General features: G+C 34.1%; 1 protein-coding gene across 1 annotated transcript; it reads left to right on the forward strand.

The window, feature by feature from the left end:
- Positions 1–11839: 11839 nt before the first annotated feature.
- On the forward strand, positions 11840–12449 carry LOC141685553 (uncharacterized). Its single transcript, XM_074490647.1, has 2 exons — positions 11840–12132; positions 12302–12449. The coding sequence occupies exons 1-2, from the start codon at positions 11840–11842 to the stop codon at positions 12447–12449; spliced, it is 441 nt and encodes a 146-aa protein (XP_074346748.1).
- Positions 12450–12815: the final 366 nt, after the last annotated feature.

A 12815-nucleotide genomic window follows, 5' to 3' on the forward strand; every position in this document is an offset into this window, starting at 1 on the left:
AGACTTCCAAGATTTTGAAAAGTATATATACATATATACTAAATATTTTGCGACTTGGTCGCGTTAAGATATCAAACTTGGTTCATATCTGCTTGACCAAGAATTTTATGAGTACTATGAGAAGGCTCATATATTGTTAATTACAATACATGTTATTTTGGTGGGCTTGTTGCTCACCCTTGCTTTCTACTTTCATCACACAACAACAGATAGACAAGATGAACAGGACCAAGCACCCAATTCGCGAGTGGATAGGAAACGTTCCGCAGTGTCCTGTAGGCGTTGATGCCGCTGTAGCCGAGGTAGTAACTACCAATAGGCTAGGTTTTCAACTGTTGATGTACCAGACTTATGTATATTTATGAATTGTAATAATGGCAAGGAATATGTAAATTTATTCAGAAACCCTTTTAAGGTGTAATGGTTTATAATTGTGGAATAAAATGACTTGTAGTATTTTTGGTATTCATCTATGAGACTATAACTTGTGGTATGTGTGTGTATATTATGGGGTCACAGTACGTAGTAGTTGGTTGTTTATTAAGATTAAGTGTTATTAAGGGAAATGGAACTCGTGACAACCCGGATCCCCGACCCCAGATTTGGGGGTGTTACAATTTTAAATTTGATGATTGTTTCTATGATTTGCGAATTAATAATTGATTTAGTTATTTAAGTTTGAAGATTATCGGCGAAATTCGTGTTAGGAACCCGTAATAAACGGGAACCACCGAATTTTTGCCGCCATCGGCGATGAGCCTCGGCGAGCCGACGGTGGACCATGATGATGCGTTTTGAGTCCTACAATTATTATTAAAATAATACTTAGCGCATAAAATTAATTTTCGGAACAAAAAATTTGTTATGTTATATCAAAGTCGGGTAAATAAATTGTATTGTAAATTGTGATTATTGAATTGCGAATTTGATTAGTTGTGTTTGAGACGTCGAATTGTTTCGACGGGTAGGCCGATAAACAGAGGAAGTGTTGCCCGAATTTTGGGAAAATTAAATTCGAAAATACGGGGACACATTCTTTGATTACTGGGATTACTAGTCGAACATATATATGTATATAATTATAAATAAAATATTTTATAAATATTCGACAACCCTATTTTCTGAAATAACAATGTTCGTATATTTTGAATATGATCATAAGGACTGAGTTTCAATTGTGTAAACCTTAATTGTTACGTGTATGATAATAGTACATATAATTTCGAGTCGGGTTTTGATATCTTTTGGGTAGAACTGATAGTGAGGATATTTTAAACATAACTGGTTGTCTGATATAGAGTATTTCGACCCTGTAGGTTCTAGTCGAAAAACCGAAAGTTGACGCCAGACCAAAGATATCCTAGTGATCAGTCGACCAGCTTAGCGAGGTTCCAAGCAAAGGACCTGAGTGTCGAAGTCGGATCCAGGATAGCCTACTAGTAAGGCGATAAAGCCAAGCGTCCAAGTCAGTCCAAGGTCAATCGGTATTAGTTGTAAAGATCTGCAAGGCAAGTACCCCTGACCATTCTTTTATGGTTCAGTATATGTGAATCGCTAATATTTTATCCTCGTAAAGGAACAAAAACGTTTTAAGATACGTATCCCCTATATTTGTAAACGTTGTTTGAGAATATGTTTTGGGAAAAGTAACTTCTGAAAGTACCTATCTCTAAACATAATTTAAATGGAAAGAAGTTTTGAATAATGTGCTGTGACATAATGATTTTAAAAAGATATAGGTGATAGTGATTTTGGAAACTGGGTAAAGAGAAAGTTTTGATCCACCTATGTCGTGGAATGTTTTTTGATCCACCTATGTCATGGAACTATGGAAAAAGGGAATTCAGTTGATCTATTCGAATTGAATAGGCGTAAGTGGCTAGTTCGGTTGGGCGCTCAGTTTAACCGATTAGTCCAGCGTTGGGGAAAAGACCTAGCTAGTCTTTTCCCAAGTTCCGGAACACATTCTATATTCTTGATGGCCATTAGTCGCTGTCCGGTGAGGATAGACTGATCAACTATCTTCACCAGTTGAACGTCCAATAGATTTGATTGATTCAGTTTTGAAATTGATTAACAAATCAACTTGTTGAGATAAATGATTTGGAAATGAAATAGCATGCTAAGATTTAACTTTGGTATTTACACACAGCACACGACTGACATTGTTGTTTTTCAGAGCATGCTAGTTTTGAATATCCAGTTATGAATGTTTACTCTGCTTTTACGAACAAGTTATGATTTCTGTTCCTAACACTGTTTTATCATAAATTGCTTCTCTTGTTATTCATATAGTGGTACTGCTGAGCAATTTGATTGCTCACCCTTGCAGAATATTTTATATATGTATTGCAGATGCCTAGGATATTCTTCCGCGATAGTCAGGGCAGAGTTCCAGTTCCTTCTGTGTCAGGCTCCTCTGAGGTAGTTGTGTTGGACCAATGATGGTCTATTGAGTTGCTATATTTGGTTAGTTGAGTCAGAATGGTTTGTTGTAAGTCGGGTTGTAATAGTTGTAACCTAAATCATACTTAAACCTGGAAAAGATCTTGGTGACGTCAACTCCTGACCCCGGGGTTGAGGCCGTCACAGTTGGTATCAGAGCTACACATTTGAGTCCTTGATTTAGGTTAAGAAGAAAGTCAAAAGAGTGCAGGAAGGTTCATAGATAGATGTGAGTCAGCAACTCAATCAAAGGAGTGAGTCTATGAGTTTAGTCAAGGGTACGAAGGCGTAACCCTAACGTTTATTAAGGATTGGTTGGAACTGCCCTAGCTTAGAGTACGTCCCATTTGTATATGTATGGTTGGGAATGTCCGATAGAGATTTCTAGTTTTCCCTTCGAGAAAAACGAGTCGGATCGCGAGAATTTAGCCTGTGCGCGGATCTTTGGTGTGTCAGCTATAGAGACACCCATATTATCCCTAAATATAGCATTTTCGACGTCAAGGAATGTTGATGGACCAAGTGTGCGACCTCGGTGAATTCAGATGGAATGATAATAGTCAGTGGCTGCTATGACAGCCAAGTCTCATAGTAAATGGAGATTAGTACTGCGGTTTATATCCTGAACCCTATACTTCTTTCCTGGGGCGTAATTTTGTTTCCGGAATAATTGCTTACCATCCCATAAGTACTTATTCATCCTGTGAGCAAGTTAGGAGCGCGAAGTAAGCAACTTAGGGTCCTGTTGACCTCATTACAAATCAGATTCTTTCCTTTCTATTGGTGAATTTCCTACCTAAACATTGTTTCTTTCCTCGGTGACTTTTTCAGTTAGTTGGGGAAAACAATGCATATGAGTTGACCATTTTTCTATGTGAGAAAAGGGTCTGGTGGGACGCCACCGAGTTATGTGTTGTGAACTCTGCGGTACTAAGACTAGCCATCTTATTACTTGTATGGTTGCTCTCAATCATACCTACATCTTCTTCACTATTTCTTCTTATTCGATTCCCTTAAGTTTGAAATTTCATTTGATATTCTATGATAATGAATTTCTGCGATTAAATGGTCCTCGTAATTGAAAGCAAGTAAGAGTGACTGTCAGGAAGAACGAAAATCCTATATCAGGGTGTTATTTAAGAATAAGGGTAACCACGAAGGTTCAAAATCTATCGGTGGAGTTCTAGCCTCGGGAAAAGCAATTCAGTGGTTGGTGGATTACGTGTAAGTGACAAGAAATCATCCTTAGAGAGATAGTTGGTTGAAATATGGACTACGGGGCTTAGTAGAGTCAGTATTCCTTAAGCTTGACTTGATTTACCTGGTTGTTCTACTTAGTGTGTGGCTGATATAGCCATCCAACTTTTATTGTATATCAGATCAGTTCAGTTGTTGTACTTGAGTAGTGATGGGAAGTTGGTCGGTTGCTAATATATTGAGGAGCCGTGCGACGGTATTTAGTTCTTTGTATTTTAGTTTTCCTGAACTGTTGTTGATTCTGCTACTATCATTGTTGCTATGATTTATAGTGTTGTTAATCTAGATTTCTTTTATAAATGGACCCCGATATTAAAATATGGGTACTATGATCGGGTAGCATTTTCCTGATACAGGTGCACCGTTTAAACGGTGATATCTTTTGTCAAATATTTTTGTTTTGTTTTGAGTAAACTCATTTATATATTTCAGAAAGATGCCACCCAAGAAAGCTACCCATTCTAAAGAAAATATTAGTAGTTTTGTGGAGGGTCCAGCTATAAATGAAATTCTAGACTTGTTGCACTAGCAGCAGCAACAACAGTTGCAGCTAATCCAACAGGTTCAGCAACAGCAACTACTGTTGCAGCAACAACAGCAAGGAGTGAACCAAAGTGCTAATTTCAAATCCTTTCAGAATGTTAACCCTCCTGAATTTAAGGGTGAACCTAATCCAGTAGCTTCTAGAGCATGGTTAAAAGAGATGGAGAAAGCTTTCAACCTTGTCCAAGTAAGCGATAATCTTAAGACTGAATATACAAGTTATTTCTTGAAAAATGAAGTGACTTATTGGTGGGAGTCAACCAGAGCGTTAGAAGGAGAAGGCCCTGTTCCATGGGCTAGGTTTACTGAGTTATTCTTGGAAAAGTATTTTCCTGACTGCGTGAGGAATTAAATGGAGATTGAGTTCCTAGAACTGAAGCATGGTTATAGAAGTGTAGCTGAGTATGAGGCTAAGTTCACTGAGTTGGCTAGGTTTGCACCAGACTATGTGAGTTCTGAAGCTCAGAAGGCAAGGAGGTTTCAACAAGGATTGAAGCCTGAAATTCGTAGTGGAGTTGTGGTATTGCAACTCAAGACGTATCCTCCCGTAGTTCAGGCCGCCTTAGTAATTGAATCTGATCAGAAGTTAGCCGCTAGAGAAAAAGAAGATAAAAAGCGAAAGATAGATGATGTGGGAGAAGCATCAGGTCAAGACGGATCTAGCCAGAAGTCTCAGAAAAAGGTTGGAAGGAGTAAGAATAAAGAACTTAGAGGGCAAAGTCTTTCTTTAAACAGGATTAGTAACACCTCAACCAACTATAATCAAGCCACTATTTCTAGTCTAATTTCATGCTGCTACACTTCACTTTCCAGCATCTTTGAATATCTTCAATTTAGCATGGAAATGGAAAAGTCGGTTAAGTCACCTATAACGGAGTGTAAGCAATGTGGTAAAAGGCATGGTGGAAGGTGTAAGGCAAATACTGAATGTTTCAGGTGTGAACAGAAAGGACACTACGCGTCAGAATGTAAGGTGGAAAATTCGGGAGTCAAGGTGGGGCATGTTGCCAAGAACTGTAGAAGTACTTCCCGAGATAGTAGGGGAGGTAGTGCATCAAAAGGTTGGATGTCAAGTACACCCAAGACTAAGACTTACAATAAGAGTAAAGGATCAACTACTCAAGACCCTGACAAGGAACCAGAGCACTGATTGATTACTAGAAGAAGTGAATAGTAATGTCTACGGAAGCTAACAATAGGATTAGTATCCAAGGGCGTAATCAAGAATATAAGGCGTGACTAGCACATGTAAGGGATAATAAGAAGGAAGCACCTAAGCTGAAAAGAATCCAGATAGCAAGTGAGATCCCAAAGTTATCGGATGACTTACCAGGATTACCTTGGAAAATCTCTCATTGGTTACTGTACAGAGTCGGGCTGCTGTCAAAAGCCCGTATCGGATGATCCAATAGAAATCAAGTAATCGGTCAAGGAAACTTCAGGATTGTGAGATGAAAGAATAAAGAGGACAAGATGCATTTCGTGTTGTTTACTGATGTAGTTTATAGAAAAGAAGAATGAAGGTATGATGTTTCGTGCTGACTATCATAGGCTGGAAAAATTGATGAAAAGAAATAAGTAATCCTTGCATATAATTGATTATCAATATGATTCAATTAAAAGAATGTGTTGGTTCTTGGAGGAAGACCTAAGATCAGGCTATTGATAGTTTAAGGTAAGCCTGAGGTCATACTAAAGACTGTGTTTAGAGTGAGGTATGGAAATTATGAGTTTTGATGATATTACTCGGATTAACAAATACACTAGTTGCATTTGAAGGTTTATTGAACAAAGTGTATAAGGAGTACTTGTATAAGTGTAATTGTATTTATTGATAACATCCTCAGCTATATAAAATCTAGAAAATCCATATAGAACGCTCAAGGATTTCTCTAAGAAGATTGAAAAGGGAGCAACTGTATGTTAAGATTTCAAGATATAAATTTCAGTTGAGATTATGAAAAGATGAGGGAATTGTCAGATTCTGAACTAGTTTACTAACATGTGAATACGGAATATTGATTTGGAAAGGGTTAAAATTAACGCATATTATACAAAGGGTGAATGCGGATTTGTGTCGGAAGGTATAGAGATAAAAGTTCAAACATTAACATCGCTGGAAGTTTTGTCTTGGAAAGGAATAGTAAGATTTGAGCATAAAAGTAAGCTAAGCCCTAGGAATTTCGAATCGTGTGAGGTATTGAGAAAAGTAAGTAAAGTCGTATATGAGCTAGTGTTATTGCCATAGCGGCAGCACACTCCTAGTGTGTTTTGGGTCTTTGTGTCAAGGTAATGTATTCTTTATTTAATTAAAGCAAGGTGTATGACCTAATCTAGATCCTAGATCATAGAAAGCGAGATTTCAGGAATAAGTCTATTCCGATAGTAAATATGTTTTGGAGAAATCCCCGAGTGGAAGAGTCCGCCTAGGAGTTAGAAACAGATATGCTTGACAAATATCCTCATTCGTTAGGTTAAATCAGATTCTGAGGACAAAATCTTTTTAAGGGGGAAGGATATAACGACTCGTGTATTTTTATATTATTTAAATATGTAATTATAGAATTATTAAATAAATAAAATATATGTATAGCTTTTATCAGCTCGGTGTTGTTTTATTATTATATATGTGTGATTTATGGTGTACCGGGTTGTTCGAGTAATTAATTATTGAGTAGTACTAAATTGTTTTCACTTTTAAAAGTGGTTTTATGGAAGATTTATTTTCATAAATATTTGGATGGTCTCTAAAATTATTTTTATGGTTCTATAATTACAATAACTATTTTTGGGATTTTATAAAATTTAAAAATCAATATTTCATCAATTATTTAACCCATATGATTTTCTGATTGCATTTATTTGTAAAATCTGTATTTGATTCCAGAATTCTTCAAAAAATTATGAAACTCATATTTATTTAAGTTTGGAATATTCCGAGAATTTTAAAATTATTTCGGAAATTTTTGGGATTAATTTCACCCGCGCGTTGTTTCGTTAATTGTTAAAAAGCGGGTATAAATTGCGCTTCAGAAATTGTTTTAAAATTACGAAATTTACGTTTTAGTAAACTTCAGGATATTTTTGACATTTTAAGACTATTTTCGTGATTTTCTGAATTGGTTTTAAGTGCAGCTCGGTTCGTTAATTATGAAATGTGGGTATGAAGCACGATTCAAAAATGTTTTAGAAATTATGAAAATTTTATTTTATTAGTTTTTGAATATTTGGGAAATTTTAAAAATTATTTTGGAATTTTTCAGACCTATTTTTACGCGTATGTTTGTATCGTTAATTGTATAATTTCGGGCCAAAAATTTAGCTTTCAATCATAAGAAGCGACACGTGTTCATTTTCTGTAATATTATTTGATACGTGTCAGTCCTGAGTTCTATGGGTACGTGTTGAGTTGTAAAAAAAATCAACAAAATAATCCCCACGCAGGCACACGCGCGAGGATACAGGACACATATGTTTTTCTTCTCTATTTCACCTCTCAAATTTCTTCTCTAATCTTAATTCTCTATCCTTGTTTCTCCTTTTTATTTCCCTGATTTCCCTTCCCCCGTGTCCGTCGATTCCGGTAAGTACAACCGTGTAATTTTTTTCCCGATTACCTGCCTGTTGGTGAGACTGCGTAGCTGTATGAACAGTTACGTGATAACTCAACACGATAACAACACTAGAACAGGACAGGTTAATAATAATACATCTACACAAGAAATCAGGAAGAATGAAGATAAGGAAAATACAAAGAATCAGAAGATTAGAAGAAAGCCTGAAGTCTGTCTACAGGTCACTGAAAGAAGTTCATTAATATGATCATACCTCAGTAAAGAACAAAGGTTAAAGACTTTCAGGATTTCAGAAATGTTGAAGATTCAGTATACAAGTGCTACCGGAAGATTTCAGTGTATTGGCATTGATTGAAGATAGATAGTATTCGAAGCATATGAATCTGAAGAGTTGAAGATAAGGTATAGACATAGGTTAATGAAGACGTTGTCTAAAGTACCATAAAGGATTCTAGTGAAAGTACAGTTGTTTATTGACAGTCAGTTTTTGAAGCAATAAAGTTATTGCAAGCTTAACAATTTAATCAAGGCCATAATACGAAGACCTGAATCGGGGTTAATCGTCTGTGAACCAGACCAGTTGCACTAGGCGTTAACAGCTCGTGAAAGGAATCTGGGTATTATTTATAGAAGAATTGTTAAGTTGAGGAACGTACTTGGATTGAACGTTTATCCATTAAAGTACGAGAAGAGGTGTGCGGGGTATATAGCTAAGCGGCTTGAGGGACTGGCGAAACTCAAAGTTTAATTAGTGAATTAAATAAATTTATTTAGTGGACTTTAATATAATTTATTTAATAAACTTAAAATGATTTATCGTATAAACTTTAAATAAGTTTATTTTATAAATCTAAATTAGTTTATTTATATAAGTTATATTTAAGTTTATTTTATAAATTAATTTAGTTATAATTTAAACTTAAATAAAAAATAAAGAAAAAGAAAGAAAAGAAAAAGAAAATACAAAAGAAAAGAAAAACAAAAATAAATAGAAAACAAAAACAAAAACAAAAACAAAAAGGGAAAAAGAAAATTAAAAAAAAAATAGAAATCAAAGAATCGTACAAGGTATAGTTAGTTTGTTTTGATTGTTAAGTATATATATATATATATATATATATATATATATATATATATATATACTAGTAGCCCCTGTAGTCGCCACAGGGGAGTTAGTATAGTAGTAATCAAATGTTATTTGTACTGGTAGTGTAGTTGTCGCCACAGTGCAGAGTTGTACCTCCTGAGTCGCCATAGAAAATATTACTCCTCCCCCTGTATCTCTTGGTCGCCACAAAGCCTATCCTGGTCGCCTCAGAATCCTCAGCCACAATTTATTGTATAATCAATTATTTGTGTGGTTTAATTTTAACCACACAATTTAATTGATATAAGTCTACACAAGCAGTTGATCAGTTAAAAAAAGTTATGTTTATCTTCTTCTCCAACAAAAAGAGAGCTGATAAAATAAGAAGCAAAGATTCATAGAGAAGCTCCGGCACCTTGAATATCCGTTTAACTTCTCACCGGAGTAACGTTATAATGCCCGATTTAACTCTTGTATATTCATAAGGGCATTATAATCATTACCCGGTAATTAAATCCTTAGGCAAACAAAAGCTAGATCATTGTATAGGATTTAATTTGTAAATCTTTGTAGTAGCTAGGAACTTTGTTGTTCTAAGATTGTAGCCGTTTAATTTATTTACCGGAGTGTAGCAACACCCTCGAGGATTTATATACGAATATATACTTCCCCGAATATCTTATGTTCCTTGTTTTTATCATTCCAAACACTATTCTCCTCAAGAACACGGAACCACTAAACGAGCACTAAATCTATATCCGTTAAAGATTCGAAAGAATTTTTAATTTAGTGATTATCATATTCAACCCCCCCCCTTCTACGATAATTCGGGAATTCTTCATATAAGTTCACAAGTATTAAATCTTCAATATTAAAAGGACATGTGAATTTATCAGTAATCCAGTACCTCGTACTTAGTGCTACTATCTTGATTATCATGATTACAATGTCAGATACATTTGTGGTAGTTAAGTATTATAGTATTAAGTTTAAATATTATTTTAATTAATTTAAATTATGACTATAGACAATTCCATTCCTTATCAGTCTCATAATTCAAATTATATTAAAATAATATATAGCATAGTTATTTGTATCTTGTACGAATAATTTTGATACTTTTAGTATTAGTGATATTATTTAGAATTCTTGTTCTAAGTAATTAGTGCTTATTTCTAAAATCACTAATATTGAAAGTTGAAGTATTTTCTAAGTTATGTGTATAAAACTCTCAATATTTTATATGCTTAGAAAGTATTTCTAAAATTACTAATTATCTAGAGAGTGATTACCATGTATATAAGTCATATATCCTATTGGTGATTATTCAAGAATAATTATAAAAATATTTAGGTGCTAATATCTACCTCATAGATATTTAGTATTTATTTATTTAATATTTATTTTGGGTAGTTTGGATTATGGAAATTGAAGCAATTCAATAATTTTATTTGATCCATAATTCAAACTAACTTAAAATAAATAAGTAGCATCATTGATTATAACTAAATCTGTCAATAATTGATATCTAGTATATTGATTGTAACTTATGTGTTATAAGTTAATTATGAGATACTTGTTTTAGTGAATTTAGCAATGTTTATATCTCAAGAATTCACTGAAATCAGAATCATAATTATAGCATGATTAGTTGTGTGTAATTTCTTGACTTATATCAGTTAATGATATTTAGTTAAGAGTTTTACTATGAACTAATTGTGAAGTACTAGTATTTGTGACATTACTTTGAACTCCTCTAAGTAATCAATGCTTATCCTCGGTCAATTATTCTAGTATAAAAAGTGTAAAATGTTAGAATATGGATATCTCTAGAATACTCTAGAACAACCTCTTGACTTTCCAAAGTCATAACTCTTGACTTTTGGCTTTTCAAGTACATGTATTTGGCCTTTAGATTTCTCTACCTATGTTCTAGTGAGCCTATAAATAGGACTCAAGTCTCATCTTGTAAGATACACACTTGAATGAAATACAATTTCATATGATGTCTTCTCTCCCATATTCATCTTATATATAATATATACAATATATTTTTAAGACGTTATCAGCACGAGTTGCTCAGAACTTTGAAAGGAGTTTGGTTTGAATAAAGTTTAGAAGGAGCAATCTCTTATATCCCATTTAAGCCAAAGGTATGATCTACATGCATTACAATTTTTTTTGGATAATACTATATTATTTTAATCCTCTGGATTGTATTCTTGGTTGAGTGTTTTTGTTACCCTAAATTCATGCAAACTGGACCCTCTTTGCTTTTTGTTGTTAGTGACTAACATGAGTAAAAAGATTAGATTAAATTTATAATTTTTCTTTTCCACCATGACGTGCCTATCTAGGAATGAAATTTCCAAAATGAAGAGTAGTGATTGGAGCTCCATGTTCTGTATGTGTCATGTAAGAATAATAATAAATAAAAATGAGTAACCACTAGGCACTAGTACTGGATATCTTTATTCATGTGTAATAAACAGTAGTGTCTCATTTTTGGTCACAAATATTTTGATCATGTGTACCTTTCTGTTATAGTTCATAGTTTGTGTCCATCATTTTGTATATTTGTTCTTTGTTTTTGATCTGAAACGAGAAATTAATATCAATATTGATGCTAGTCTTGTGTATATAATTATTTATTGATTAATTACGTGTTATGTATGATATTATGCACGAAAATCTTTAAGAATAAAAATAATATTTTGTAGGTTATCCTTTATTAATTTTATTTTACTCATTATTTTATGTTCATTATAGTTTAGAACTAAATTTTTTAGAGTAACCTTTGTTCATAATTATTTATTATTGTTGCATGATAAGAGTGGATATTTTTAAAATATTACAATTATGATTTATTAGTCTTATTATTTGTAATAAATATTTAATATATTTTACTAATACTTTTCGTATAGTTTACAATATGTCAAACTTTATGAAACTTGAATTCGAGGCTCTTGATATTACGGGAAAGAATTACTTGTCATGGATATTGGATATCGAAATTCACTTGGCTGCACAAGGTCTTGGAAATACAATTAAAGAGGAAAATCAAGAGACTGAGTCAAACCGCGTAAAAGCTATGATCTTTCTTCTCCGCCATCTCCATGAGGCACTTAAAAGTGAATATCTTACGCTGAAAAATCCACTTGAATTGTGGAAAAATTTAAAGGATAGGTATGATCATCAAAAGACTGTGATTCCTCCAACAGCTCGGTATGATTGGATGCATTTGAGGCTGCAAGATTTCAAAACCGTCAGTGAATATAACTCCGTACTTTTTAAAATAAGTTCTCAATTAAAACTGTAACTTACTCAACCTTTCATGCCTCAAATGTACTCCTCCAGCAACAATATCGTGAAAAAGGTTTTACAAAATATTCAGATTTGATTTCTTGTCTTCTTTTGCTGAACAAAATAATAAGCTTTTGATGAAGAATCATGAGTCTCGCCCCACAGGATCTCGCCCATTCCCTGAAGTGAATGCGGCAATATACAATTATGGGTGTGGACGAGGTGGCGGGCGTGGATGAGGTGGTAATCGTGGACGTGGACGTGGTTTTTCTCATGGACAAGGAACCCTTGGTCGCGGATCTCAAATCCAAAATTACCCTATTTTCAAGTATGATAAATCTAATTCCAACCCGAAATTGGAGAAAAATATTAATAAAGGAAAAAGGGTTGTTGAAAGTGAATGTTATAGATGTGGAATGAAAGGCCATTGGTCACGTACCTGTCGTACGCCAAAACACCTAGCTGATCTTTATCAAGCATCCCTGAAGGACAAAGGCAAGAATGTTGAAACAAATTTAGTTTTCGAAGATAAAGACCATGCAGACAATCTCTTAACAATGACTTATTTGGAAACCGCTGATTTTTATGAGACTCCTGACGGCACC

Source organism: Apium graveolens, chromosome 9, assembly GCF_009905375.1.
Source record: "Apium graveolens cultivar Ventura chromosome 9, ASM990537v1, whole genome shotgun sequence".
Taxonomy (NCBI): Eukaryota; Viridiplantae; Streptophyta; class Magnoliopsida; order Apiales; family Apiaceae; genus Apium; species Apium graveolens.

Excerpts from the sequence above, each read along its gene's own strand:
- LOC141685553 (XM_074490647.1), top strand. The coding sequence starts at position 11,840 with ATGTCAAACTTTATGAAACTTGAATTCGAGGCTCTTGATATTACGGGA. Across the intron at positions 12,133-12,301 it reads GTGATTCCTCCAACAGCTCG|ATTTGATTTCTTGTCTTCTT; the intron begins GTATGATTGGAT and ends CAAAATATTCAG.